Source organism: Phalangium opilio, unplaced genomic scaffold (assembly GCF_054372755.1).
Source record: "Phalangium opilio isolate 3A_F unplaced genomic scaffold, DU_Popi_V2 ptg000038l_1, whole genome shotgun sequence".
Lineage (NCBI taxonomy): Eukaryota > Metazoa > Arthropoda > Arachnida > Opiliones > Phalangiidae > Phalangium > Phalangium opilio.
The window spans coordinates 4,830,977-4,857,284 of record NW_028324161.1 but is presented as its reverse complement, the minus strand read 5'-3'; the positions used below and the strand labels follow the sequence as shown (position 1 = coordinate 4,857,284).

The window sequence follows — 26,308 nt, the reverse complement described above, 5'->3', positions numbered from 1 at the left end:
CATTTATAATGCTGGGCCATTGGACGTTTTAAGTTTTTTAACAAAACTCGATGAAAATCCTACAACCCTATTGAGAAAATTATTGATAAATACCTTTATCAATTCCGGTTCATGATGTAAAAGCCTTCCTAGTAGTTCTTGATTTTCATTTTCCAGCTCCACATTTTTTTCTTTCAGGGCTTTAATTGCGTCTTCAGGATCCACCATTGAAAATTTTTCAAGAGATTCAATCTTAACGAAAAATAGACTATGAATTGATGGGGGATGACGAATTTCACCCAAGGCGCAAGCGTGGCGCTAAAGAGTTTGAAATTTGAACATGTGATAAAACCAAACCACTATCTACATGTTTGTGTATATGCTAAAATAAAATGTAGAACCCACTTAGCTTATGGAAAATAAAATCTGTATTTTTGTAAGATGATAGTGTAGAACTATTTAAAGGGAATGCGAATTTACAATTCCATATCATATTTTACGACGAAAGTAGTATTATGTTACACCATAAGAAAATAATATATAGCTCCCTATAAGTATGAAACGTAGTGCATTTTCATCCTACAACATTTGCTCCCAAATTTGGCGCGCTTACGCTTTTACGCCCCGTGGGAGAAGTTTCGGTACTACGAGTAAAAGGGGGGCGAAACGGCCGCCGCCACCTAAGGTGTCCGCGAAAGGCACGATGGGCCGGGAAATATCGCCGCGCCCGTAGAAACACAAGATGCTCCATACCTCGTACCAGTGTAGGCGCTAGCCTCGTTCATGAAAATCTCGCGCCATCTATTAATATATTATGATAATTTTGACATGTACTTTATCAGTTATAATTATCATAATAATAACTTCTAGACCTTTAACTATTTAATTACGATATAAAATTTTAAAATTTTCTAAACAAATATTTCATCTTTTTAACGCCAATAACTCTTAATAGGTGGCATTAGAAACTTTTTACAAATTCCAATGGAAGTAAATGCTGTTTACATGGCTTAAATGGAGAGTTTCATACTTATAGGGAGCTATATATTATTTTCTTATGGCTATAATCTATTACATTACGTGGAATCTGTAGCTAGATAACGGAAATGTTCTGGTACGTTATATTAATGATTTTGATGATATTTTATCAATGTAAACTGATTCAGCTTTTTCATAATTTTTTCAAAGTTCAATCCTATTTCCTTGGGCTAGTACTTGGTCATTTAAGCCTTTCTGAACACTAAACTGTAAAATGGAGTCTGGTTTTGAACCACCTTGTCTTCTTAAGATGGAACAACTTGTATATGGTGGATCGGTAACTTTGAAGCCCTATCTAATATTTTTTGATGCTCACACCAGATGAGCTGTCTTAATCTTATAACCTGATAACATGATACTGCGGCCACCTTTTGAAAAAGATCTATACACCTAAATATAAATTCATTCAAAATTTACAACAGCCATACGAGTTTCTAAACAAGGCTTTCACGAAAGAGTGGTGATCTTATTGGTTCGCTTAGAAATGCGCAGAGGCAGAATTTTAGTGTCAGATTAATTTTCTCAGGTATCACGGCGGAGAAACTGTCGTTAGTGGTCTAGGTTCTATATGACAAATTTAAAGAAACAGGCTCAAATTTTTAAAAGAAGCGTTTTAGAAGAGGAAAGGAACTAAAAATGGACAATACAACACTTGACAGGTAGCAAACAGTTACCCTACTCCCTATTCCCGTAATAACCCCCCGTTACTGTAAACAAAGTCCATAACCCCCCCCCCCCTGAGTGTGATGGACTCCTGCTTAAGGCTAGAGTAAAAAAGCAGACGAATGTTTTCGGCCAATCAAAAAATGTCACCTTCGAGTTTGTGTTTCTATTTACTAGATGGCGCTAGCTTCATTTTCAATCTGCCCCTTACCGGACGTATATATATGCCCAGCTTGTTTATTTTATTTTTAGGTCTATTATATATATGTGTGTTTTGTCGTTTTGTGCCCTTTTCCAAACCTAGTAAATTGCTTGTAACACGATAATGGCGCACTAACATTTTATATTTTTGCTTTTACTATGTGTTTACCAATAGACTTTTAGAAAAAAAAAAAAAAAGATATGTTGCTGGGAAAAAAGCAGAGACTAAGGGCGTTTTCCCTTCCGCGAAAGGAGTTTAAAAAAAGCTAAGCTTGTGTGGCGCATCTTCAGAAAAGTGTACAATGATAAAAGTTTCCTTACCTTAATTTTTAACTGAGCTATCTCCATCCTTAAACGTTCCTCTTTCTCCGCCTGCTCTTTTGTTACTGTGAATATCCGATGATATTTATTCTTCTATATTAAAATATTTTCAATCACATTTCACTATATGTCGATATATTACATAAGAATTTTCTTTTGAAAATAGGGAGTGGGCCAAGAGATGAAAATCGGACCACTCTGGCCTCTCCCAATAAAGGACTTTTGACTCAACTGGATGGGTCAAAAAGTTTAGTCAGCAAAAATTGGTCAGTGATAAATTTTTAATTTGGCGATTCAACTTGTCCCCAACCATGCAGTCCGAGAAAACCAGTTTATTAATTACTTGGACTTGTTTTTTAATTCAAAAAGTGGGGGTTACTGGTCCTCAGGACCAGTTTATTAATTTCAAATCTATAGGAAAACTAAACGGGGGGACCAGTCCAAGGGACCACTTTATTATTTTGGACGATATGGGGGTCACTGGTCCAAAAGACTGGTTCAAAAACTATCCTCATTTCCCACTGCTCCCAACTAGTTTACTCAACTCAAGTTGACTCATCTAAAGGAGTCAAAAAGTTGTATCGTCTGCAAAGGCCTTTAAGACTCCCAAACTTAATTCACTTACTAATTCTTCCAACTCCTTTTCAAGAGCAGAGATTTTTTCCTCGTACATCTTGGTAACTACGTAAGTTTTGTATTGTCGCGGAGGCATGGAATGTGGCGTTGGAATTTGTTGCTTTAAACTTTTGATTAGTTTCTCTTTTTCTTCAAGCGCGTCTAAAACTCGACGGTTTTGTTCCGTTAACGTTCTATTCCGCTTGGATAATTGGTCAATTTCACGTTGACACTAGATAAATTAATTGACAACTTCTTCACCTATTTTCTCTTGAAGCAAAGCGCGGGTCCAGCGGATCCCCTACAAGTTGACTTTTCTTACGAACTTCAGTTTTGGCTTGGCGAAGGCAGGAGGCATTTGTGGGCGGGATTTTTAAGTGCACTTATGAATCCCGCCCACTAGCCTTCGCCAAGCTAAACCCGTGCTCAGGAGCAAAGTCAACTTGTAGGAAGACCACGTGACCGCGCTTTGTTGTTTTCAAATAAACACATACCTTTTTAACTTCATGTTGAAGTTTCATATTTTCCGAGGCAATTTTATTAGTTTTGACATCAAGCAATCTATGTATGCTGGCACTACTTGCACATTTTGGGGCTGCGGAATTGTTGCTTTTATCAACATTGTTATCAAGTTCATCATTTTGTGATTGATCCAGTATTTTTGGTTCCTGAATTGAAAAAGGATTCAAATTTATATCAGGCTGATATGCTAAATGAATAAGTTTATAAGATATGTTCCATAAGTATGACAGTTCCTATACTTCGTAATACTTTTTCGAGAACGACGCGAGAATTGACTACACTCGGTTTTGCAGTCCAAGCCTTTGACAGCGCCTCACCAGGTGCCGCTTTACCGATTCCTGACGTTTCACCAACGCCACTTAATGACAAGCGCTCAGTAACTAGTGACAAACTTATGGAAGCTATCTTATGAACTAATGGCTTTAGGGATAACCCTTTAAATTTAAGTAATTAACTGAAAGACAATGCTAATTAAAGTTAAGGGGTCATTCATAAAAAACTCAAATCATAACTTGAAATGGTGGCCCTTGAGTCAAAAGGCCAAAGAAAATTTTCAACTCAAAATAGCCCATAGAACCCATAGTACTTCTTCTTATCACCCCATTTGGAATTACACCCCATATTTTTTAAGACGTGTACATGTCATCCAATCTAGACTTGACTAGCAATAATCACATGAATGAAATTATTTTACTTTTATATTTGATTGTTTTCCATTTGAGAGCTGTTCAATTATGGCTTCTTTGTTCTTCAAATCTGATTTCAGGACATTGATTAAGCCTTCCAAGGTAGATATCTGCACCTTGTAACGAGGAACATCAATTTTCAGTTGCTCCAATTCAACTTTTAGCTCAAAATTTTCCTCCGACAGTTTCAATACCTGCTGACAAAATCGAAATTAAAAATACGCTTCATTTCTGAAATTAACAGCTTTGCAAAACCTTTACATGTTTTTGAAGATTATTAATTTTAACAGAGGAGCTGACTGAAGGGTCATCGTTCAAAATATCTCTAGTGGCTCGAGCCATAGTCTAAAAATAATGGTTAAATTTTAACATGAATTTAGTAGTTAAAAGCATTTGTCGTCTGCGGTTTAGTTACAGGGTTCATACAAAATCTGGAAAACCCATTTCCTTGATATTTCCAGGTGTAAGAGCCCCTAATTTTATAGAGTATGCTAGTAACAATACAAACATGGCCTTGAGAGGACTCAGAGCCTCAGAGGGAACGCGAGTACCGCTGGAGCCATCTCTATGGCTGGAAATTATTATTATTAAATTATACGAAAATTATTTTTCTTTCGGCTACCTCGATCGAAAATAAACTGGATTGAGCGAAAAGTACACTATCCTCGTAAATTTCCCTGATTTCCCTGACATTTACCATTTATTTGGAATTTCCCTGATTTTTCTCTGACGTTTGACGCAAAAATCAATTTCCCTGATATCTCCCGGTTTTCCAGGTTTGTATGAACCCTGAGTTAACTCATTTCATCGTTTATACCTCTCTGGATACTGTATACTTCGCCAACTGTTTTTCTAGTTGATAAATTTTATCCACCAAAATCTGGTTTTTTGTTTTCAATTCTTCCAATTCATCCGGTTTTCTTCCGGTGGTCTTATTAAAATAGTTAACTCATATTTGAAGTTGCAAAAATAGCACTTGCTAATTTCTAAATTTAGCTTCATAACTTTGATTTTACCTCTTGTTCTAGTTGCTGTAATTTTTTCTTTAGTTCTTCAACTTGTGCCAATTCTGGTGGATGCGCTTTAACCAACAATGCTTTTACTCTATTCTCCAGAAGGATTTTCTCCTTGTTCAATTTAATCAACTATGAAACAGAAACATAGTTGTTTATGGGATTTCGTTTTCACTAATGACAAGACGCTAAAGCACTGTCAACCAAATTAGTCCAGTCCCTATTCAAACTAAACTGCTAACCTATTGATACCTAAATGGGTTGGCAACACTGCCGACCGGCAAAACAACTAAGCATGGTTTTCACTTGGCGTAAATCAAGTCTTTCGCCCGACGTCAAGCGATAACCGAAAAAAAACCTAGTTACGCTGGACAGAAATTACGTTGAGTGTGGCGATATTAGTTTTCTATTTTTTCGGCCGTGTTTAACGTTAACGCTCTGCGCGAGCCAATCAGCAATAAGCTAGAGTCGTGACGTTATTTTCGACCACGCGTGTTCGGAAGAGGCCGTCTGCGGTCCGCCATGTTTTTATTTATTTCGTATTTTCACTCCTAATCGAGTTAGTAACTAGTACAAATCCCGGAGAATGCCGAAGTTCAATGCTGAAGGGTTTATTGAAGAGGTTAGAAACAATACAAATCTGTATGATGTTAGAAACAAAGATTGCAAAATAAAAAAAAAAGACAATAGATGGGCCGCAATTAGTGCAGTGTTCAGTTTATCTGTTAAGCCTTGGTTCCATTATTTGCATGAACTACGCTAAGTGAAAACGCTATAACAAAAAAACAAATCTGACGTTTGACGTCCAGCTGCAAAGAAGTTTTTTACGGTCAAGTGAAAACCATGCTTAAACCAAAGCGTGGGTCCTATTATCAAGAAGGCAGGGCGTAACGCGATTGGTCGGAGGTCCTTAATTTCCAATTATTCAGAAAATCTGAACCTAATTTTAATTTTGAAATCATTCGGAGATATTTCCTGGATGTTTCACTGCGTGCGCAGACTGATCTTATATAATATGTAGAAGAATCGATAAAAAAATCACTTGATTTCCCACTTCACCCTCCCTTTAAGAAGTATAAGCAAGGAAGATGGAGATAGGGAAGTTTCGTGTAACGCTATAACTCCGATCGCCCAAAAATCCCGTTTACGTCTTGGATGTGCAATTGTGCATGTGCGCACGCGCCGCACTTTTCTCGCGCATCGTGCTGAGGATAGGCGGCGCTACCGGTTTCCTGCGCAGTTCAAACTAACGCCGAATATAAGTCATGTGACCTGCTACATTTCGTGAAGAGAGATTCCTATACTGACCAAACTTCCCTATCTCCATCTTCCTTGGTATAAGTTCAATATATACACGTTTGAACACAAGTTATCTTACACATTAGAGAAGGAATATGTATCTATACCGTGCATTTAGTTTAGCTCCAGATTAATACGCCCTCTAGTGCACATTTTTCGACTAAAAAATAAGACTGGCCATACAGAAGAATACGGTACCGTTCTTCAATAACACGTGAAACTTTAACACAACAAAAGCCGCTACCATAGCAACCAAATTGATTTTTGGGATATGGTATTCACTCAACCATTTAAAGCAAGTCTCGGCTGTGGATTAATTTAAATCAATACCACTAGATGCTCCCATAGTCGAGGGGTGGAGTTGACAGGCCCACTAACCATGGACAAAGCAAATTAAACAATACTGAAGGACGGATGGCAGTCCATAGAGCTCCATACTAAGCAACTAAACAACCAATGTTAAGCTTACTTTCCCTTTTCAGCCCCAAAATGGACGGGGGATTATAAAAAATACTGAGTCAAATCCCGGAAAAAGGTAGCGCCATCTATACAATATAAGATGTTAGCTCCTTCCCTCTTTAAAACGTTCATTCCCCCATCCGGTTTGCTACTATCTGCCGCTAGAAGGCGATTAACAAGTATTTTTCAACTTTCTCCCTCTGCCATTGGTCCTTCAGTATTGCTTTGTCCATGCACTAACCTTAGTTAAAGCAAAGCGCGGGTCCAGTGGATCCCCTACAAGTTGACTTTCCGCACAAGCTCCAGTATTGGCTTGGCGAAGGCAGGAGGCATTTGTGGGCGGGATTTATAAGTGCACTTATAAATCCCGCCCACTAGCCTTCGCCAAGCTAAACCCGGAGTTCAGGAGGAAAGTGAACTTGTAGGGGATCCACTGGACCCGCGCTTTGCTTTAAGCACCCCATTCGCGCTCAATTTTCAAATTCTTGAAGCTAGTATTAGTGGGGTTTAGTTATGATCAAGAAGTGATATCTAGTTTATTAGGGAGAAGGTATAAATTCCCCACATTTCCAGCTTTATCTCCGGTCCAAACGTAGGTCCGGAGTTAATCCCCGCCTCTAAATTACAACCAGTATCTCATTGGTTCTTGAAAACTCACGTCAGCGCGACGCGAATGACGAAAATTACGTATTTTCCGACTGAGGAGAGGCCTCCTTTCACGTCCCCCTTGTATTTTGAAAGGGGGACTGGGACTATGGCGCGCGAATACTTAGGCAATTTGTACCTTCTCCCTAATAAACTAGATATCACTTCTTGTTATGATCTTGAAGGTAAGATGGTGCTTAATTTCATCAGGGGCGTAAGCCTAAATTTTTGAAAAACGCCATAGTTCGCGATTGGTGGCTTGGTATTATATACTTCTAATAAAGTTAATTGGTCATAGTAACTGAGAACATAAAACAAAAATAACCTCTCTTGAAGTATAATTAAACCACATTGTATTCAACGTTATTAGAAATAATACGGAAAATTTTAGCGACAAAATACTCAATGCGAGCTTCTCTAGCCGCTTGAAATCACCATTAATGAAACAAAGGTTAGTTTCTTTACCTGATCTCGCAGTGTTTTGTTCGACTTGTCAAGTGATTCCACTTCATGTTCTTTCTCTTTCAGCTTACTCTTTAAACGCTCAGTAGTTTGTTGCCACTTTTTACTCTCTTCCCAACGAATAAGTTCTTCCCTTGACTGCAAAACAAGAATGATGGATTTGCTACACTGCATGCTTATTTGAATTTATGGGAAGACACTGTTGATGGGGTACAGAGGTACTGTAATAGTTATGCATTACAGTACTTATGCATGGGGTGGAAAACCGTGGACTGGCCCACTTCAAACCTTGTGTAAGTCTCCAACAAGAATGATGGATTTACTACACGTACTGCATATTTGGACTCATAATAGGACATCGTTGTTGGGGTACAGAGGCAACTGTACTATAATAGTTAGGCATTACAGTTCTTAACGCATGCAGTGGAACTGACCACATCAAATCCTGCAAGCATTAAGAATATACTAATTACTTTTTGCGCTTTCTCATCCTCAACATAAGGCTTTTCCGGTGGTTCATGACGGCGTATTAGTTCCTCTAAAAATCGAATCTGTTCCTTCAGCTCCGAAACTTCTTCAACGCCATTTTCTTCAACCGGAGCCTGAACCACGCATTTAACGTCAGTCATATTACACAATTTACACCTCTAATGGGCAGTGCACTCCTGATGCCAACTGATTTCTAAGAACATGCAGTTTTGACGTACATTTGAAGTGGGTGGTCGAGCTCTTTCCAGTCGCCTTATCATATCTTCATTTTCTTTAAGGGTTTTCTCCAAAAAGTCGTCATTTTGGTCTAAAAGAAACACAATTTGCATTTCTTTATAAGTCATGCACTGACACATTTTGAAGAAAATACTGGCTCCTGTGCCGCTCCAACCATAGCCCACTTGATCACGCACGCTGGCTGCACGCGCTCTAGAAGCCCGTCCAAACGATTTTTTTTACATGTTAACTCGCGAATGCGGCGCCTCACATAGGTTCGGTCTAAACTTTCAAACCCGTCTGGTTTTAACATGGGCGTCTATGGGAGGGGACCAGTTTTATCAACGTTTTTGAACCAAATAGTGCATCCACTGGTTCAAATATCTTGAATTTTTAATGAGACGTGTATTGAAAGGTTTGATATTATCCTGTAAGATTTGAAGTCTTCAGCTATAATAGTTTTTTTTATAAAAAATAAAAATCATCACATAGTAGAGAAATTGAAAGAGTTAAAACAAATCCTTAATCCTTCAATTTCTCTACTATGTGATGATTTTTATTTTCTATAAAAAAAAACTATTATAGCTGAAGACTTTAAATTTTACAGGATAATATCAAGAAGTTATATCTAGTATCTCAGAGAGAAGGTATAAATTCGTCAGATATCCAGCTTTATCTCCAGTCCAAACGTAGGTCCGGAGTCAATCCCCGTCTCTAAATTACAACCAGCATCTCATTGGTTCTTGAAAACTCACGTCAGCGCGACGACGCGAGTGACGAAAATTACAGTCATATTTTCCGACTGACGAGAGCGAAATAGCCCGGCGCCTCCTTTTACGTCCCCCCTTGTATTTTGAAAGGGGGACTGGGACTATGGCGCGCGAATACAAAGGCATCTTATACCTTCTCTCTGAGATACTGATATAACTTCTTGATAATATCAAACCTTTCAATACACGTCTCATTAAAAATTCAAGAGATTTGAACCAGTAGATGCACTATTTGGGCCAAAAACGTTGATAAAACTGGTCCCCTCCCATAGACGCCCATGTTAAAACCAGACGGGTTTGAATTTTAGACCGAACCTATGTTATTCTCATTCTTAGGGTCGATTGAGCGGGCTTCTATAGCGCGTGCAGCCAGCGTGATCAAGTGGGCTATGCTCCAACACGCCGGCTAATCTTTTCTAAACCAAAAATTGAAATTTATCTTGCCACAGGGTTCGTACAAAATTTTTGGAATGAAATTCCCTGACTTTTCCAGGTTTTCCCTTCCTAAATTCCACAAATTTCCCTGACCATTTGCAATAACGTACGTAGCTAACATGTATGAAAACCAATCTAAATTCACTAGAGTCATTTTTGCACGAGTTATTGTTATAAAAATAAGCCAAATAAATCGTTTAAATTTAACTTAAGTAAAGAAATCATAAATAACTGGAGCAAATCTCAGACAACACATTTTCTAGTCACCCTTATACTGTTATCCAGACTTTAAATTTCCCTTCAATATATTTTTCCCTGATATTTCCCTGACGTTTTAGGTCCATTTTCAATTTCCCTGACCTTTAAGGCCCATTTTCAATTTCCCTGACTTTTCCCTGACCTTTAAGGCCCATTTTCAATTTCCCTGACTTTTCCAAGTATTCCAGGTCGTGTACAAACCAATTAGAATTAACCTTTTGCCAGGCTTAGCGGGCAGGTCAACTACACATCAGTCCACACCTCAACACGCTGTTGAACTTCGTCGATTAAAAATATACTAACCCGAGTTCATTCGTAATGCATCCAGTTCAACAGTAAGTTCACTTATCCTTTCATCCCTTGAATTTATCTGCTTTTTCAAATTTTCTCGCACTTTTTCCAAATTGTGGATTTTATCCTGAAGTTATAAGTGATCATTATAGCCACTCCATAAGTTTATGAGATATGTTCCATAAGTATGACACTTCCCATACAGCCCTAATTCAGCTAGTTCTAGAACGACTTGATAATTGACTACACGCGGTTTTGCAGTTCTCCTACCTAATTAGTCGATACTAATAGTCTTACCAGGCGTTGCTTTATGAGAATCTATGTCGTTTCACCTGCGACAAGCTCTCAGCAACCAGTGTCAAACTTATGTTACAACGAGTACACTTATATTTAATAAATTTAACTTTAACCTGATACTCTTTATATTTTAAATCAGTTGAAGTTTGGGTTTCTTCGTCTTTTGTCTCAATTTTTGCGACAGTTTCCGGTTTGTCAAATTGTACTTGATTGATTGAATGTATTGATCTATCAGGCTGACTTAGAGATTCGTGTGTATCCGCCTGTTTAATTGATGTCCTTCTCATATCCTGCATTTCAGATCTCAATTTCCCAATTGCTCTGATTAGTTCCTGGGATGTTATGCAAAATGAAAAGCAATATGATTTTGATTTAGTTATGGTATTTTTCATTCTTAATAGGGTATTTTTAACTATCGTCTTGATATAAGTGACACACTTTGAAAATCAACCCTCGAATTAACCTTCGAGGGCCCTTCATAGCGTAGGATCGGAGCCTCCGGGATGAACTAGGCCCATGCGTGTGGCGAAGCAAGAATATTTTTTAACTAATTTAGTTCGCCGTGTTTTACCGTTTGGGGGCGCTGATACGACCGATAAAATAAACAAATTTCAACCCCGTGACCCTGTCGACTGCTTAAGTATTTGGGCCAAGGTCGCGGATTGTAAGTATACGTTTTTATAACTCTTACTGAATTATTATAATTGAAATAATTTATTTTGTTGTCATCAATACCATCTAACCGAAAGATTCAGTAAAAAGTGAATAGGGAGAGGGCAAACCCATTCTTGCCACGTCATAGGCTTATATCTCTTACCGCGATTCCATCCCCCTAACGGGGGAATTTCAGTATCGCGCCTACAAACGCTCCCCTAAGTAGAGGTATAAAATGACGTCGAATGTTCTTTCCCTCCCTGACAAACGCCCTCTCCCTATAGCCCCAAAAACATTTACGTTAATTTTAGGATGAAACTTTTCTCTATCATAAAAATTTTATGACTGACCCCTAAAATATCAACGATAATTTAGGGAAGACCCCTGTCACAACGGAAAAATAAGCGCCATCTATGGTGAAAATATTTTTTCTAACAAACTGGATATCTCCCCACTTAAAATTTGACATGCATGGGCCTAGTTCATTTCGGAGGCTCCGGTAGGATCGCCGTTCTGTACAATTACTGTACACGTTGCTTGAATATTGAATTACCTTACGGTAATCTCACCCTATATTCTTGGCGTAATCTCGAAATAATCGCGCCACAATCTTGGCGTAACCTCGAAATAATCGCGCCATAATCTCGCCTTATTCCCAACGTAATCTCGAAATATTTTCGGCGTAATCTCGCCAATGAGATAGAATATATGTATTAAACCTAGAGTCACAACGTGGGATCTCGAGATGGACGTTTTGCGATACACTTTTTGTCGAGCATGAATATTTATCAAATACGAGTGGCGCCACCTATTAATCACTTGTGGAACGTTTTTATTGCCGTCTGCTGCTATCATCTGTGTAACAAGCTGCCAAGATAGTTTTTTCAAACGTGTTAAATAAAATACGAGAGTTAAATAATAAAAACTCTAGTCCTTTTAATCTAATAAATAGATGAAATAAATATCATAACGATGTTTCTGATTGCAAATAAGCAGCTAGTAAAAGTTGTAATTAGTTCCGCTTGAGGCTGCTCACAGATGGCGCTGTCATGTTTTGCTTGATAAAAACAATGTATTTCGCGATAAGACGATTTGAATTGTAACTCTAGATTTAATACATATATTTTATCTCATTGAATCTCGCCTTATTCTCGGCGTACTCTGGACATAATCACGCCTTAATCTTGGCGTTATATCGCTTTTATTCCCAAATTAAGTAATCGGTGTACAGCGAGCGGCCACCATTTCAAGTCTGGAGACTCATAGAGACCGACCTCATAAAGGTTCACATATACCCATGTCACCTTTCATTAAGAGTGCAAACCCACGTCGTTTATATGAAGCGTATGACTACTGTCATGAATCTATATAACTATGAATATACAGCTGCGTTTAGCTGTCTAACCTCTCGATAAGGTTTGGGCGGGGCTTAGCGAAAGGAGACATCAGTCACGTGTCTGCTAGTGTTACGAGCGGGAGAAGGGAGGGGGAGTCCGGGGTGTGTAAATTCGAAACGTCACTTCCTCTTGTCTCGTGATTGGCTATTAGAGCTACGCAAAACGCGTCAAAGCTAGGAGGGTAACACCCAAACCAAATCGACATGATAGAAGGGGCATATGATAGAGCTGTATATTCATAGTTATATAGATTCATGCTACTGTACATTATCAAATCAAATATTAAAAGCACTAGCTTACATTCAATTGTTTTTCCTTGCCATAAATCTGATTTTTAAGGTCTTTCAGTATGAGTTTCAGTTGAATAACTTGAGCAGGCTGATTGCCCATTTGTTCCTCGAAATTTCGATTCAGAACTTGTACCATCTGTTGGTGCCTCTTTACTTCTTCCACACCTTGCAGCCTTAAATACAGCTCTTGCTTAGTTCTAAAAAGAATTAAAGCATAAAGAGTACATGTAAGGCTCTGAAAGAATATTAAAGTCAAGACATGTATACCTCTCCTGTTCTTCTTCAAGTTTTTTCGTTAAATTGTTAGCTTTGATTTTCCACTCTACTGTTTCTTGTTGAGCTACGTTTAATTGTTTCATGAGACCCGATAGTTTTGTCTGATTGATATCCATTGATTCTTCAAGCTCTGTTACTTTCGAAAGCTAAGGAAGATACAAAAAACTTGTTAAAGTAAATAATTGGCAATGAGTTGCAACGAGGGTAATCTTTGAACAATGTATGATCGTGTTTTTTTTTAGATTAAAGCAAAGCGGGGGTTCAGTAGATCCCCTACAAGGTGGCATTCCTCCTGAACCCAGCGTTTGGCTTGGCGAAGGGTAGTGGCGAGATTTATAAGTGCACGTATAAATCCCGCCCACAAATGCCTCCTGCTTTTGCCAAGCCAAAACTGGAGCTCGAAAGGAAAGTCACCTTGTAGGGGATCCAATCGAGCCACGCTTATGGGACCGTCCATAAACTACGTCACGCGAAAAAAAGCATTTTCTGACCCCCCCGTCCCCCCAGATCACGCTTCGTCACGCTTTTCTCATACCCCTCCCCTAAAAACCACGTCACATTTCTTTAACCCCCCCCCTCCGCACTATGATTTGTCTTAATTTACAAATTTAATTTGATTAATTTCTTGAGTGATATGCCGCCCTCTCAGAAATATTTTGCCCGGCTGAAAATTCAAGTTCTCTTCCGTTTTAAGCTTTTTCCCTCTGTTTGACCTTTAGAATTATAATGTCTGGATGTGCTTTTTATAAGCTTCAAAAAAGTTCCATAAAGCTTAGTTAAAGGGGCACACTTTTTAGGTTTCGACACTGTCACCGAAAACAGACTAATCGAGCTTGAGATTTAGAAAATTTGCCAAAGAATCGAAACCATTTCAATGGGCAGGGGGATTTGATTCATCCTCAAAAATAATAGGGGCGAATAAACAGAGACATAAGAGAGTTTACGCTGTTTATTTTAATTGCGCTATTTAAATTGGCTATATTAAGGTGTAAATAGTAGATAATTGCTTAAATTTTCTACTATTTAAGTGATGATGGAACAACAATTGTGGTAAATTATTGTAACGTGGACTATGGAATGTTGTCTTTCTTCTTCTATAACATAAGAGAGCAAATCGGCCTCTTACTGACTTCGTAACAAAATCAATGCTAAATGTGACGTCACGCATCGAAGAACCCCTCCCTCCCCCTTGTCACGGACCGTCACAAATATAGAAACCCCCTCCCCCCCATAAGAGTGTGACGTAGTTTATGGACGGTGCCTATGACCATTAAACAGATGTACTAGAATTATAAGCTAAAACCCCGTTCAACTAAAGAAGGTGGAAAGAGGGGGAGTTGATTCAGTTGAAGCTAGCGGCTTTGGCAAGGCATTTTGGGTGTTCTCGCTTATCTTTTTTATTTATTTGTTATATTTTCCTCCTAATATCCGGTTCACCGTATTTCAACCAATAGAGTCCTGTCAGAAGCCTTGGTTTTGAATTAATAATACGTCACGTTAGGGCAACATTCTTTTGCCACGGTTTGCAGCGCCATCTCTATTTTGAAATTTCTTAATATGATCCAAAATAGGTGTCGTGGCCATGGATTAACTAACGCTGGGGATTGTTCACTAACAGTGTTTCCCATGTATTAATATCGCCAGCTACATGTTCCGAATTATTCCTTGATTCCTCTCTTCATTCCCCCAATTTATTGGACCAAAAGGATGTTGATATACCGCCATCTCTAGGCAACATAAATTGGTTTTGCGGATTTTAAAGATGGCGGCGCCCAATTTAGGCAGGATTTTAAATTTGACGTCATAGGACACGTGATATTTGGTCCAATTTTCTTAAAACTTCCTGTTAGGGAAAGTAGCTGCTGCAAGGGGCGTTTGGAACATGTATACTTTATCTTTTAGGGTTAACGAACAATCCCTAGCGTTAGTTAATCCATGTCGTGGCGGCCATTAGAGTTACCGAACACACCCTCTGATTTTCAACAGAGCTTGGGCTAAGGCTTAGCTTCTTTATCCATTCTTCGCGTCTTTTTTCGGACAATATTTTAGTTTTATTACATTGATTACTAATCACACTTGGAATATCAAAAAAGCGAAGCTCAGGATATTTTTTACTGCTTCTGCGACAAGTACTTACGCAGCAAACTCTACCCATAATAACTCAAAAGCGGTAACAGTAATGGCCGCGGTTTGTTTTGGTCTAGGGTTTGTTTCTGAAACATTTGTATGGAAGATGACGCAACAATATGATTTGAAAACAAGATGAGAAAGTCCGCTGGTAAAATGACGTCAAATAGTTCTTATTGACAGCACTCTATAAGAGGGCAGAGAAAGATACGCGCGCACACCGGAAGCTTAAAGGTAAACTTTCAAAGCGAGAACACTCCAGTCAAGCCTTCTACTCCCCCTCTTTGGTTCTACTACTGGCATCGTCTGTCGTCGCTCCTAGCGGGAGAATCCCGAAACCTTTCGACTCATAAATCATGTAATGGTTATGGTTTGAGTGGAAACATTTTCAATATTGGTCACGGCATGGCGCTAGAGAGGCGTTACCCTAAAAGAACCACTCCATTCCAGTACATTTAATGGTTTAAGGCCGCTCTTGGCTTTAATTACCGAGAGCTAGTTCAAGAACTACAAGAGAATTGACTACACGCGGTTTTGCAGTCCATCATCCTATTTAGTCTGTACTAAGCCTTTGACATCGCCTCACAAGGCGTCGCTTTACGAGAATCTATGACCTACGTCACTTCATGACAAGCTCCAGTTTGTAACCAGTGACAAACTTATGCAACATATCTTATAAGTTTATGTTAGTTTCAAATAGTGTAAAAAAACCCATGAAAATTCCTCACTAGACTAGAGTTCAGTTCCTGCATCAGCAACTTTTTATCATCAGCATCCGAGGCACTTTTGGTTTTGGAAAGAACGTAATCTCTCTGCGCACTTTGAAGTTTACTCTGAAGTTTCCAACAATTCTCGTTCATAATGCAGCTTTTGCGATACCGTATCATCTTTCAGTTTATTGAGAAGTTCTTGATAACGCGTAATACTTTCCTCTTTTTGGTTCAAGCGAGCCTGTAAACAATCTATGGTAGTTTGGGCGACACTCAGATTCTGTTTCGCTTCGAAATAGTCCACCAGTTGAACTTCGGGGCTCTGCGATGTTTGCGATGAAGGCGCTGTGTTCAGGCTAGTTGGCATTCGGGCTATTAAGTCATTTAAGGCTTCTTCCCTCGATTTCAAAGCATCTTCAGCTTCTTTAAGACGTCTTTCTAGATTAGCTACAGTCTGCGCAAACAGACAAACAATTATAAATTGTTAATCAAAAAGAGAAATAAGCTTAAAGGAAAAGTTCAGGTAACATTCTATTGTACCTTAAAAGAACGGACTCTTCTAGATATAAAAGGAAAACTATTAAAAAACAAGATATGCCCCAAGGCATATAAACGCTGTTTGCAGTGTGATATTGTCTTTAACAAAACCCCAAATTAGGGATACCAATAAGCAAGGCGTGGAAAAGTATAGGAAAAATATCGATAGCTTAACATCAATCGTAGTGGCTCAGACGTTGAGTCTCCGCATCCCACACCGTAGACCTCAGTTCGAAACCCGATACCTCCGAGAGACCGCATTTTCTCGTCGAAAATATGATCGAATTTAGTCTAGATGTCGCTAGTGCGGTGGATAATGAAATTCCGGCAAGATCTGCCGCGTAATTTAAATTTACGAAAATGAACGCGAACGCGAAACAGCCAGCCAGCCTGCCTGCTTGCCTGCCTGCCTGCCTGCCTGCCTGCCAGCAAGCCAGCCTGCTTCCAGGGGTCGCCGTATAAAGCTGTTGCTATGGGCAAACAGCTTAAAAAAATATCTCTGGTTATTAAATAATAAGTATTTACATAAGTTTATAATTCCTCTAAGTACACAAATTCGGGTTACAACTGGGCATCTTCTGCAGGCTACTGTGACGTCAGAACTCGTATAGCGCTAATATCCGAAGAGAGAAAATTTTGAAATTTCTGTCGCGGTGCAGCCACCAAGCGGTCGAGACGAAAAAAAAAATCATCCAGTGGAATCAAGGATTATTTAATATGTCTAAGGATAAAACGCCCACACAGATCTCTATAGTAAGGGAATGTTCTCTAGTTGTTCCGAAATTTTAACCCATCCCCCTCTTCTCCACCTACTGTTTTGGTGCGTCAAACGGAAAAGAAATACAGATATGGCGCCACCTATCTTATTATCGCGAAAGCATAGACGAAAAAGAGATAGTTTTCGAAAGCTGTATAGTTCTATTTCGAATTGTCAACGGTCGTAAGGACATTTAGTTCCAGATTCAAGAATGAGGTTAGTTCCTAAAATTCATAATTTAATTTTAATAATAGATTAAAGCAAACATTCAGTTCAAGAATATATGAGGCGAGTTTAAACTAATTTAGTTTAATAGGAAAGGCCAAGGCCTTGTTTGAGGCATCGGATAGAGCAGACGAGAGAGACAAAACTTTCAAAAACCCGGTCACGTGTTGACGCTTCAAAATATTGGCTTTCCGGTTTGCCGATTGTGCCCGCTAGGTACCGTTTGGAACATCTGCCTTCGATATTTCCTCCTCTGCGTTTTATCCTTAGACATTTTAAATAATCCTTGGTGGAATAAAGGAGAGTTTTACGTTTCGTATAGGCAGGCATTGGGGGGGGGGGGGGGAACGAATTTTACTTTAAGGGATATTTCCATGTATATTCATAGCATTGTATGTCAATAAGGTTTATTCATTTGGATAGAACAACAAATAAGGATTTCAAAAATATACATATTAAAATATATTTTATAATTTTTTACCTAATTAATCGCAAATGAAGTTCAAATTTAAGAGATCGTGGATCCCCAAGCGGCATATCGCCGAACTAGTGTTTTACGTCATTTTGACGTTCTTATTTTGCGCCAAGCCCCTACCTTCCTTCTCTTCTCTTCTTATCCTAGGGGTTTTCCTACTGCAGTAGCCTCCATATTTTAGACAATCATTTGAACATAATGGCTTCTCAGTCAGAGAACATAAAAAGAGCTAGATTAAAGGCCCTTCCTATGGAGAGGCTGGCGCCATCTATACTTTAGTTTTACAAACATAACACTTTCTGAGCTAGTTTCCTAAGACTTCGTTTTTAAGTGTTTTTCTAAACGGATTAATCGCGATAATTGTATTAGTAGCCTTTCATTCGGTTAGCTATTTGTTAATATTGAGCCGCTAAATACGGGGTAAGCTAAAAATAAAACCCGAGCTTGACATTTTTTATTAATTTCTCCCAATGTAGCAGACGACAAGATTCCCTCTTAGTAGTTTAGTATCATACTATAAATAAAACCTACTGTTTCTAAGAGCACCAATGAAATTTATGTACCGCATCGACGTAGATACGGGTAAAATATGGCGGACGGTTTAAAGTTAGCCGTTACAGATTCAAATATTTAAACCCAATTATCTCTTTTTAAACGTTGTTTTTTTTTTTAATTTTAGTTTTTCCTCATGTTTTAACGGGTAATTTTCAATATTAAACCGTTAATAATTTGCGCTTCTTGGCTAAACATGGAACTATCCCTTTAAGCAACCCCAAATCCCTCTCTCTCGTGAGATAGAGGCGGTTTCAGTCCTGAAACATTCTAAAAGGGATAAAAGAAACGCTAGGGTGGGCAGTACAATTTTGTATTGAAGTTGAGGTGATAAATGATACGGAGAGAGTATAGGGTTTCATTAAAGGGAGCCAGACAAACACTATTGCCATAGAAGTGGAAGCGATATGAGTACTTAGAGGCATGATAAACTTATGGTATTTATTTAGTCTTAAAATCGAGGACTACTGTGGGGTCTGCTAAACCGAACCTCTTACCCCTACCAGAAGTCCATTAAATTAGCCTAGGCTAATTTAATGGACTTCTACCACGGGATAATGTCTTAGCTTTGAAATCTAGCTTTTAGTACCTAAAAATAAAATAAACAAGCTGGCCATATATATACGCCCGTTAAGGGGCAAATTGAAAATGAAGCAAGCGCCATCTAGTGAACAGAAATACAAACTCAAAGGTGACATTTTTTCATTGGCTGAAAACATTCTGACACTAAAATTCTGCCTCTGCGCATTTCTAAGCGAACCAATAAGATCACCCCTCATTCGTGAAAGCCCGGTTTAGAAACTCGTATGGCCGTTGTAAATTTTGAATGAATTTATTTCTAGGTGTATTGGACTGTGAGAAAAAACAAAGACCCGAATTGGACCCGAAAGCAAATTTTGGGGATTTTGCAGGACCCGAGGATCCGACCGGTAATTGAAAATTGGACCCGATACCCGCGGGTAAATTTTCTATTACCCGAAGTTTACCTGACACCCAAAAATCTGGACCCGCACAGCCCTGATTTTTTTTTAATATGTTTCCTTTTATATTTAGCCAAAATTCCGTTCTTTAAGTGATAATGTTTTGTTACCTGAGCTTTTCCTTTAAAAATTAAAGCTCCTGTGGCGCCCCTAACATGCTGGCTATAATAATCTACACAATAATTTAACCTTGCCAAAGGCAGGAACCAATCAAAAGCTTAGCAGGATCCTTGACAATAGGGACATCTAGTGGCATTTTTTAAAACTAAACCACAACCAAGGCTTAATTGCTTTAATAAACGTACCTCTCTAAGTGCTCGAACTTCACTCGCAGAGACTGATGATTCTAATGCTTCACTTAAAACGGAGTCTTCTTCTAAAGGCAGATCATTCAAAGCTTCTTGCTCGTGAATTGAATCTCCATTGAGGCTTTCTTCAATTTGAACTAATTCTTCTTGAGGTTCTCTAGCTTCACTTCGAGTCGAAACACTTTGAAGCCTATTTGAAGAGAGCCCTCCTAAAAAGTCCAAATTCCTAGCATCAATTTCCAATTCTTGCTCTCTAAGTTGAGATTCTAGTCTGAGGTTTTGTTCTTCCAATCGAAGGATTTTTGCTTCCAATCGATTTACAAGCTCTTTCAAAGTATCACTTTGACTGGAATATCTTTCAGCGAGTCGTTTCGAGTGAATTTCTCTCATCTGAACCACTTCAATCCTGACAAATTAATCACATTGATTTGCAGGGTTGGTAAGGAGCCTGGATTTATAATTGAAAAAAAAGAAGAAGAAAACCTGAGGGGTCACTCCGACATTTACACGAAATCCAGTACGCTTCTCGCGAAATCTTTCAGACAAAATCACGAAATCAAAGATGAAATTTCGAAATCTTTGGTGAAATCGCAAAATCAACGAAGAGATCACGAAATCTTTGGTGAAATCGCAAAATCAACGAAGAGATCACGAAATCTTTGGTGAAATCGCGAAATCAAGGAAGAAATGCCGAAATTTTTGGCGAAATCGTAAAATCAAAGAAAAAATCTTTGGCTAAATAAAAAAGGAAATCCCGAAATCTTTGGCGAAATCACGAAATCTTTCTCGAAATCACGAAATCTTTGGCGAAATCACGAAATCTTTCTCGAAATCACGAAATCTTTCTCGAAATCACGAAATCTTTCTCGAAATCACGAAATCTTTCTCGAAATCACGAAATCTTTCTCGAAATCACGAAATCTTTCTCGAAATCACGAAAACTTTCTCGAAATCACGAAAACTTTCTCGAAATCACGAAATCATTGGCAAAATCGCGAGATCCCGTAGGCTTCTTTGGGAATGTCGGACCCCTCGAGAAACCCTTACCTTTTATGCCAATCCATAATCTTTTCAACTGAAGCGCCGGATTTCAGTGTCTGTATCAACTCCTTAGCAGATTGAAGTTTAACGCTTAGCTTCATTTTATCCTCGTCAATCTTGGAATTTTCCTCTTTAACTTTTTCCAATTCTTTTCGCAAATTATTCCTCTCATTGTTGAGATTTTTAACTTCCTTCATCAACTCCTCTTGTTTAACAATAGGAATTGACGATGAAAATTGCCGTCGCAGTTCGTAAAGTATTCTAGTCAGGAGCTGTATTTTGCTTCTAGCTTGGCTATGAATATTGTACACTTCGTCTTCTTTGTCAACGCACCTAATTTTTAATAATGTTGCATTAATTAATGCAATTAAGCTATTTGGGAATTAAATTTTGTAGTAGGCCTATATACTTTTTCTGGAGGTTTTGGTTCCGTTTTTCACTTTGATCCAATTTTTGTTTGACAGCGTTTAGTTCTTGTTGCAGTTTGGTTTCACTGAGTTGAAAACCTATGATTTGTCTGTGCAAATTACCTGTAGAAAATATTTAAATTTAACGAAAATCGCCTATTAGAGTGTTTGTGCACTTTCGGCCATATTCAGACCAAGGGCTTATCAATTTGCATTTGCATGTACACCGATTATGTAATCTATCCGTGCGCGAAGATTAATTGGCTTACACCATGAGTACGAAAATTACGCTGTGCGGAACACAGAGATTACGCTGTTTACATCAAGAGTACACACAAGGTTCGTTTAGAATACCCGATTCCGTTTAAAACGCGTCGAGTCCGTTTTGTATACTAAGCGTACGTTCCAATTGCACCATGAATCTATTTGACTAGTTATATAGATTGATGATTGCACTGATTATGCCGAGCGCTTTTAGAACGCGTCGAGTTGCTTTTGGACCGCGTCGAGTTGCTTTTAAGACGCGTCGAGTGCTTTTAAACCGCGTCGAGTGCTTTTAAACCGCGTAGAGTGCTTTTAAACCGCGTCGAGTGCTTTTAAACCGCGTCGAGTGCTTTTAAACCGCGTCGAGTGCTTTTAAACCGCGTCGAGTGCTTTTAAACCGCGTCGAGTGCTTTTAAACCGCGTCGAGTGCTTTTAAACCGCGTCGAGTGCTTCTAAACCGCGTCGAGTGCTTTTAAACCGCGTCGAGTGCTTTAAGACCGCGTCGAGTTGCTTTTAGAATGAGTTGAGTAAGTCGAGACTATAGCAGTATTACCACAATTACGTGTTTAAAGCCGACAAATGAAGAGTGACCAGCCCCTTGCTGAAGACTTACCAGATGATAGCTTCTCGTCACTAGAAGCTTGCATATTCAAGAGTAAATTCCTTGTCATTTCCAGTTCTTTTTCGGTGACTTCCCTGAATCTTTCAACTGTTTGTATTTGATACTTGGCAGATTCCAAAGCCGCCTTATAGCGATCAGCATCTTCTCTTAACCTCAATTCTTTGCATTCTAACTCGCTCACTTTTGCGTTCAAGGCGTTGTATACTTCATTACTGACACAATCTAATGCAAAATAGAATAATGCCTGTTTGTAGTCACCATTTAATATAAGGGAAATAAGCGTACAATTTTTATATATGAACACAAGTACCAAGAATTTCAATTACAATAGGTACTGTTACTGTAGTCATCAAATCTGAAGAAAAGCATTCAACGCTTAAAATATTGTGCTTTCATCAAAAGTTCGTTTCGTTAGTAAAAATAAAGTGATCTAGACGGTATTGCTCGAGTTCATGTCTAGTTCTTAAAACAAAAATGTAGGATCGGCTCAATTAAAGCAATTAGCAAAGCAGTGCTTTAGTTCAAACAAATGCCACTAGATGCCGCCATAGTCGAGGGCTGGAGTTGACTAGCTAGCTAAACTAGGTAAAGGCTAGTTTTAGCTCCGCCCTCGAGAATGAGTTCTGATTGGTTCCTGCCTTATCCCCCCAACTCATTGGACCAAACGGATGTTGATATAGCGCCATCTCTAGGCAAAATAAATAGTTTTTGCGGATTTTAAAGATGGCGGCGCCCAATTTAGGCAGGATTTCAATTTTGACGTCATAGGGCATGTGACATTTGGTCCAACTTTCTTGTAACTTCCTGTTAGGGAAAGTAGTTGCTGCTAGGGGGCGTTTGGAATACGCATGCTTTATCTTTTAGGGGGAACAAACAACATCTAGCGTTAGTTAATCCATGTTTGGAAGCGCCAAAGGAGCATACATTGTCTTTAAGTTCAGCATAATGTTTCTATTCTAATGTTTAAAGGAACTGCAAAGAAGGCATCGGCGGGTGGGTAAAAATTATTTGAAATACGTCACAGACATCACGTGATACCAAGATACAAAGACTCCTCGTAGAGTGGAACTTGACATCTAGTCCTTGTTTTTCGCGAGATTGCAGCGCCAATTCCATGAAGTGGTAGTTTTCGAAATAAAACGAACTAAGCTTCTTTGAACCACGCCTCTCCTCGGTCACGTGCCTTTGACGTATTTCAAATAATTTTTGCCCACCCGCCGATGCCTTCTTTACAGTCCCTTTAATTCAGCTGTGTGTTGTAAATGAGTCGAATAGTGAAAAGATACGTCAGAGATCCAGTTTCTTAACTCATTTCTTCCCACAATTATAAATTTCACGTCAATTGTAAACAGTACAATTTTGGTTTCTGGAAATTTGGCTAAACATCAGTAACATAATAACATACCATTCAACCTTTCTTTAAGTATTCTTTCCCTGTTTTTGATGTCCACTGCCTCTCTGGTCAGCTCGGCAAACTTCTTTTCCAGTTCAGAATTTCTAGTATCCATGCTATCAAAAACTTGTTTGAGTTGCTCGTGTTGCAATAGAAGGTGATCGGCTCTTTGTCGTTCATTGGCTTCCTTCAACAAAGTCACTCGCAGTTCATTTTGTAAACTAGCTTCATCCATACTCGCGTCATTTTCTGTAAGGTTACCAGTTACGTAAGAGAGTTCGTAAAAATTTCAAAGTGCACTGCTTACCAAGAATTTTGACTTTCTCATTCAAGAGGCGATTATCTATTTTAAGTTTATCACATTCTAATTTTAATTTCTTGGTTAGCTCCTGAAAAAGGATTTGATATGTATCAATGTAATATTTCATTCACGAATGTAAGAACAATACAATAAAATATTCGCGTTTGCGCCCCATTTTCACGTTGAATAACTATGCTGCCCGTTTTCAGGTCCCTTACTTACGCTGCTCGTTTTCGCGCCCCTTAATTACGCTGCCGTTTTCGCGTCCCTTAATTACGCTGCTCGTTTTCGCGTCCCTTAATTACGCTGCTCGTTTTCGCGTCCCTTAATTACGCTGCTCGTTTTCGCGTCCCTTAATTACGCTGTCCGTTTTCACGTCCCTTAATTACGCTGCTCGTTTTCGCGTCCCTTAATTACGCTGTCCGTTTTCACGTCCCTTAATTACGCTGCTCGTTTTCACGCCCCATAATTACGCTCCCCGTTTTCACGCCCCATAATTACGTTACCCGTTTTCACGCCCCATAATTACGTTACCCGTTTTCATGTTCCATTAGCTTGGCTAATAAGTATAATATACAACAACTATGCGAACACAGTAATGAATGTATGAACTTGGGCCTTCCTCTTTTTCTTGGTATTCTTGAAACTTCGAGTTATCTTCATTTTGCTTTTGAAGCAGCTTTTGGTAATTTGTATTAAGATCTAGGAAGCTACGATTTGCAATTTCCAGCTCTGTCGCTGGTATAGAATCATCCAAGGCCTTTTGCAAATTTAACACTTTGCTATGAGCCCTCTCCTAAAATAAGCACAGCCAATTAGCGCACTAAGGCACATTATACATATCATCCTAACCCTATAACGCTTAAGTATGGGTTTATCGTTAGGGCTTATACAATTGGCATTGTCCATAAGACAAAATAAAAGGCACTGTTGTGCCACAAAAAAATTTAATTATGGTCTACTGTGATTATTTTTCGTGTTCGAGTAGGCGATTGTTTCTGTTTAAAGCAAACAATTGACCAAGTTTACACCGCCGAGTGACGCCACTCTACGATGTATACACCGCCACGTGATGCCCATCTAGGCCATCTTCGAGATACAGCGCCAAGTAAAGCCCTTCTAACCATATATGAAGGATGTGTGCTCATTGCAACTATACCTTCGACTCATACTTATGGAGAATATGATAGGCTTAAAAAACATGATATTTGGAATTAAACATACCTTGTATCGTAGTATTTCATTTTCTCCAGACTATTCAGTTCGAGGCTCAACAACTCTTTTTTGACAGCTTCATTTTCTTTTCTTAGATCACTTTCTGATGCAGCGGAAACTTCAAGTCTCCTCGACAAAAAATTGACTCTACAAACAAGCTGTGAATCTTTCAACGCAGCTTCAGCCAAGGCTTTTTTCATTTCATCTTCATCTTTTTCAAGTGTTAATATAAGATTCTGTCAATTGTAATTTCGATAAGAATATTAGGCGACCTTTAATGGCCTTCATAAAGAACCGTAAAAACTCGCAATTAGTCGAACTATAACGAAACAATTTTCACTTAATCGAACTATAATGAAAAACTGTTTACTTGATCAAAAATCATAATGAAAATCTGCTTAATTAATTAAACCGTATTGAAATATGATATGATTAACCGTATGTGGGCAACCCAATGAGTAAAACTTATCACCTTTCCCACTAGTGTAAATGGGCCTTGAAATGTTCAAAGAGTATTAACAACATTATTTTCATACCTCAAAGGCCTCCCATCTCGTTTTCAAAGTATCGCGGACTTGCATTTCTCTCTCACATTCTTCAGTCCAAGTCCGCTTTTCACTGTGAAATTTCTTCCATTCAGACAGGATGTTTTTATAAAGTAATGGCACACTAGCAGTGTTGTGCGACTGGTGAGTTGGGCTTGTCATTACTTCACCTTCACTCATGTCTACATCAGATCTGTTGCTTATTTCCTGCAATAAATACACTGTTCACAATGTGTTAATTAAGCAACTAATTTGCTTGTAAACTGTGGCCCGGACAGCCAAATGTAATAGAACATTTTTTACTCAAAATGGCCCAGAGAACTCACTGTTGGAGCACCATTTATATTCTAAAAATAAAAAACAACTTCTTACCGATTCAGATCTAAGTGGAGAAGATGGCAATCTATCACTAGCTTTGGAAACACTAATTTTATCAGATTTCACGTCAGCGTGAATTTCAGATGCCTCAGATAATCTACTGTTGGTTGGACTAAACGGGTTATTACCCATTGATCGTAACTGTAAAATTAAAATTACTTTAATGGAATTAAACCACCTTTAAAGGGAATGCGA

The 26,308-nt window shown here is 38.7% G+C and overlaps 2 protein-coding genes and 1 long non-coding RNA gene across 3 annotated transcripts in view; 1 reads left to right on the top strand and 2 right to left on the bottom strand.

Moving 5' to 3' along the window:
• Nucleotides 1-26,308, top strand: part of LOC149682750 (uncharacterized) — a 289,717-nt gene that overhangs the window by 206,425 nt on the left and 56,984 nt on the right. The window lies entirely within an intron of this gene.
• The window catches only part of LOC149682761 (centrosomal protein of 290 kDa-like), a 30,460-nt gene that overhangs the window by 2,817 nt on the left and 1,335 nt on the right, over nt 1-26,308 (bottom strand). The window contains exons 4-31 of the mRNA XM_089834171.1: nt 26,108-26,254; nt 25,727-25,942; nt 25,200-25,426; nt 24,869-24,902; nt 24,553-24,771; nt 23,982-24,063; nt 23,687-23,923; nt 22,273-22,503; nt 21,398-21,518; nt 20,995-21,321; nt 19,945-20,353; nt 16,283-16,567; nt 16,132-16,236; nt 13,268-13,422; nt 13,011-13,197; nt 10,695-10,991; nt 10,375-10,489; nt 8,611-8,699; nt 8,377-8,505; nt 7,907-8,041; nt 5,042-5,170; nt 4,843-4,956; nt 4,287-4,370; nt 4,034-4,219; nt 3,312-3,485; nt 2,828-3,049; nt 2,203-2,295; nt 94-231 (exon numbers count right to left, since the gene is read on the bottom strand). Of these exons, the coding sequence (XP_089690297.1) occupies nt 94-231; nt 2,203-2,295; nt 2,828-3,049; nt 3,312-3,485; nt 4,034-4,219; nt 4,287-4,370; nt 4,843-4,956; nt 5,042-5,170; nt 7,907-8,041; nt 8,377-8,505; nt 8,611-8,699; nt 10,375-10,489; nt 10,695-10,991; nt 13,011-13,197; nt 13,268-13,422; nt 16,132-16,236; nt 16,283-16,567; nt 19,945-20,353; nt 20,995-21,321; nt 21,398-21,518; nt 22,273-22,503; nt 23,687-23,923; nt 23,982-24,063; nt 24,553-24,771; nt 24,869-24,902; nt 25,200-25,426; nt 25,727-25,942; nt 26,108-26,254 (4,887 nt within the window). The remainder of the gene's footprint in view (nt 1-93; nt 232-2,202; nt 2,296-2,827; nt 3,050-3,311; nt 3,486-4,033; nt 4,220-4,286; nt 4,371-4,842; nt 4,957-5,041; nt 5,171-7,906; nt 8,042-8,376; nt 8,506-8,610; nt 8,700-10,374; nt 10,490-10,694; nt 10,992-13,010; nt 13,198-13,267; nt 13,423-16,131; nt 16,237-16,282; nt 16,568-19,944; nt 20,354-20,994; nt 21,322-21,397; nt 21,519-22,272; nt 22,504-23,686; nt 23,924-23,981; nt 24,064-24,552; nt 24,772-24,868; nt 24,903-25,199; nt 25,427-25,726; nt 25,943-26,107; nt 26,255-26,308) is intronic.
• Nucleotides 16,209-26,245, bottom strand: LOC149682762 (centrosomal protein of 290 kDa-like). Its single transcript, XM_089834172.1, has 12 exons — nt 26,108-26,245; nt 25,727-25,942; nt 25,200-25,426; nt 24,869-24,902; nt 24,553-24,771; nt 23,982-24,063; nt 23,687-23,923; nt 22,273-22,503; nt 21,398-21,518; nt 20,995-21,321; nt 19,945-20,353; nt 16,209-16,567 (listed from the first exon to the last, which is right to left on the bottom strand). The coding sequence occupies exons 1-12, from the start codon at nt 26,243-26,245 to the stop codon at nt 16,232-16,234; spliced, it is 2,577 nt and encodes an 858-aa protein (XP_089690298.1). The 3' UTR covers nt 16,209-16,231.

Coding starts and splice junctions, on each gene's coding strand:
- LOC149682762 (XM_089834172.1), bottom strand. CDS start 26,245: ATGGGTAATAACCCGTTTAGTCCAACCAACAGTAGATTATCTGAGGCA. Junction 22,504..23,686: donor ACTTAAAGAAAGGTTGAATG/GTATGTTATTAT, acceptor ATTTTGCATTAG/ATTGTGTCAGTAATGAAGTA. Junction 20,354..20,994: donor ATTATGGATTGGCATAAAAG/GTAAGGGTTTCT, acceptor TTAATTTGTCAG/GATTGAAGTGGTTCAGATGA.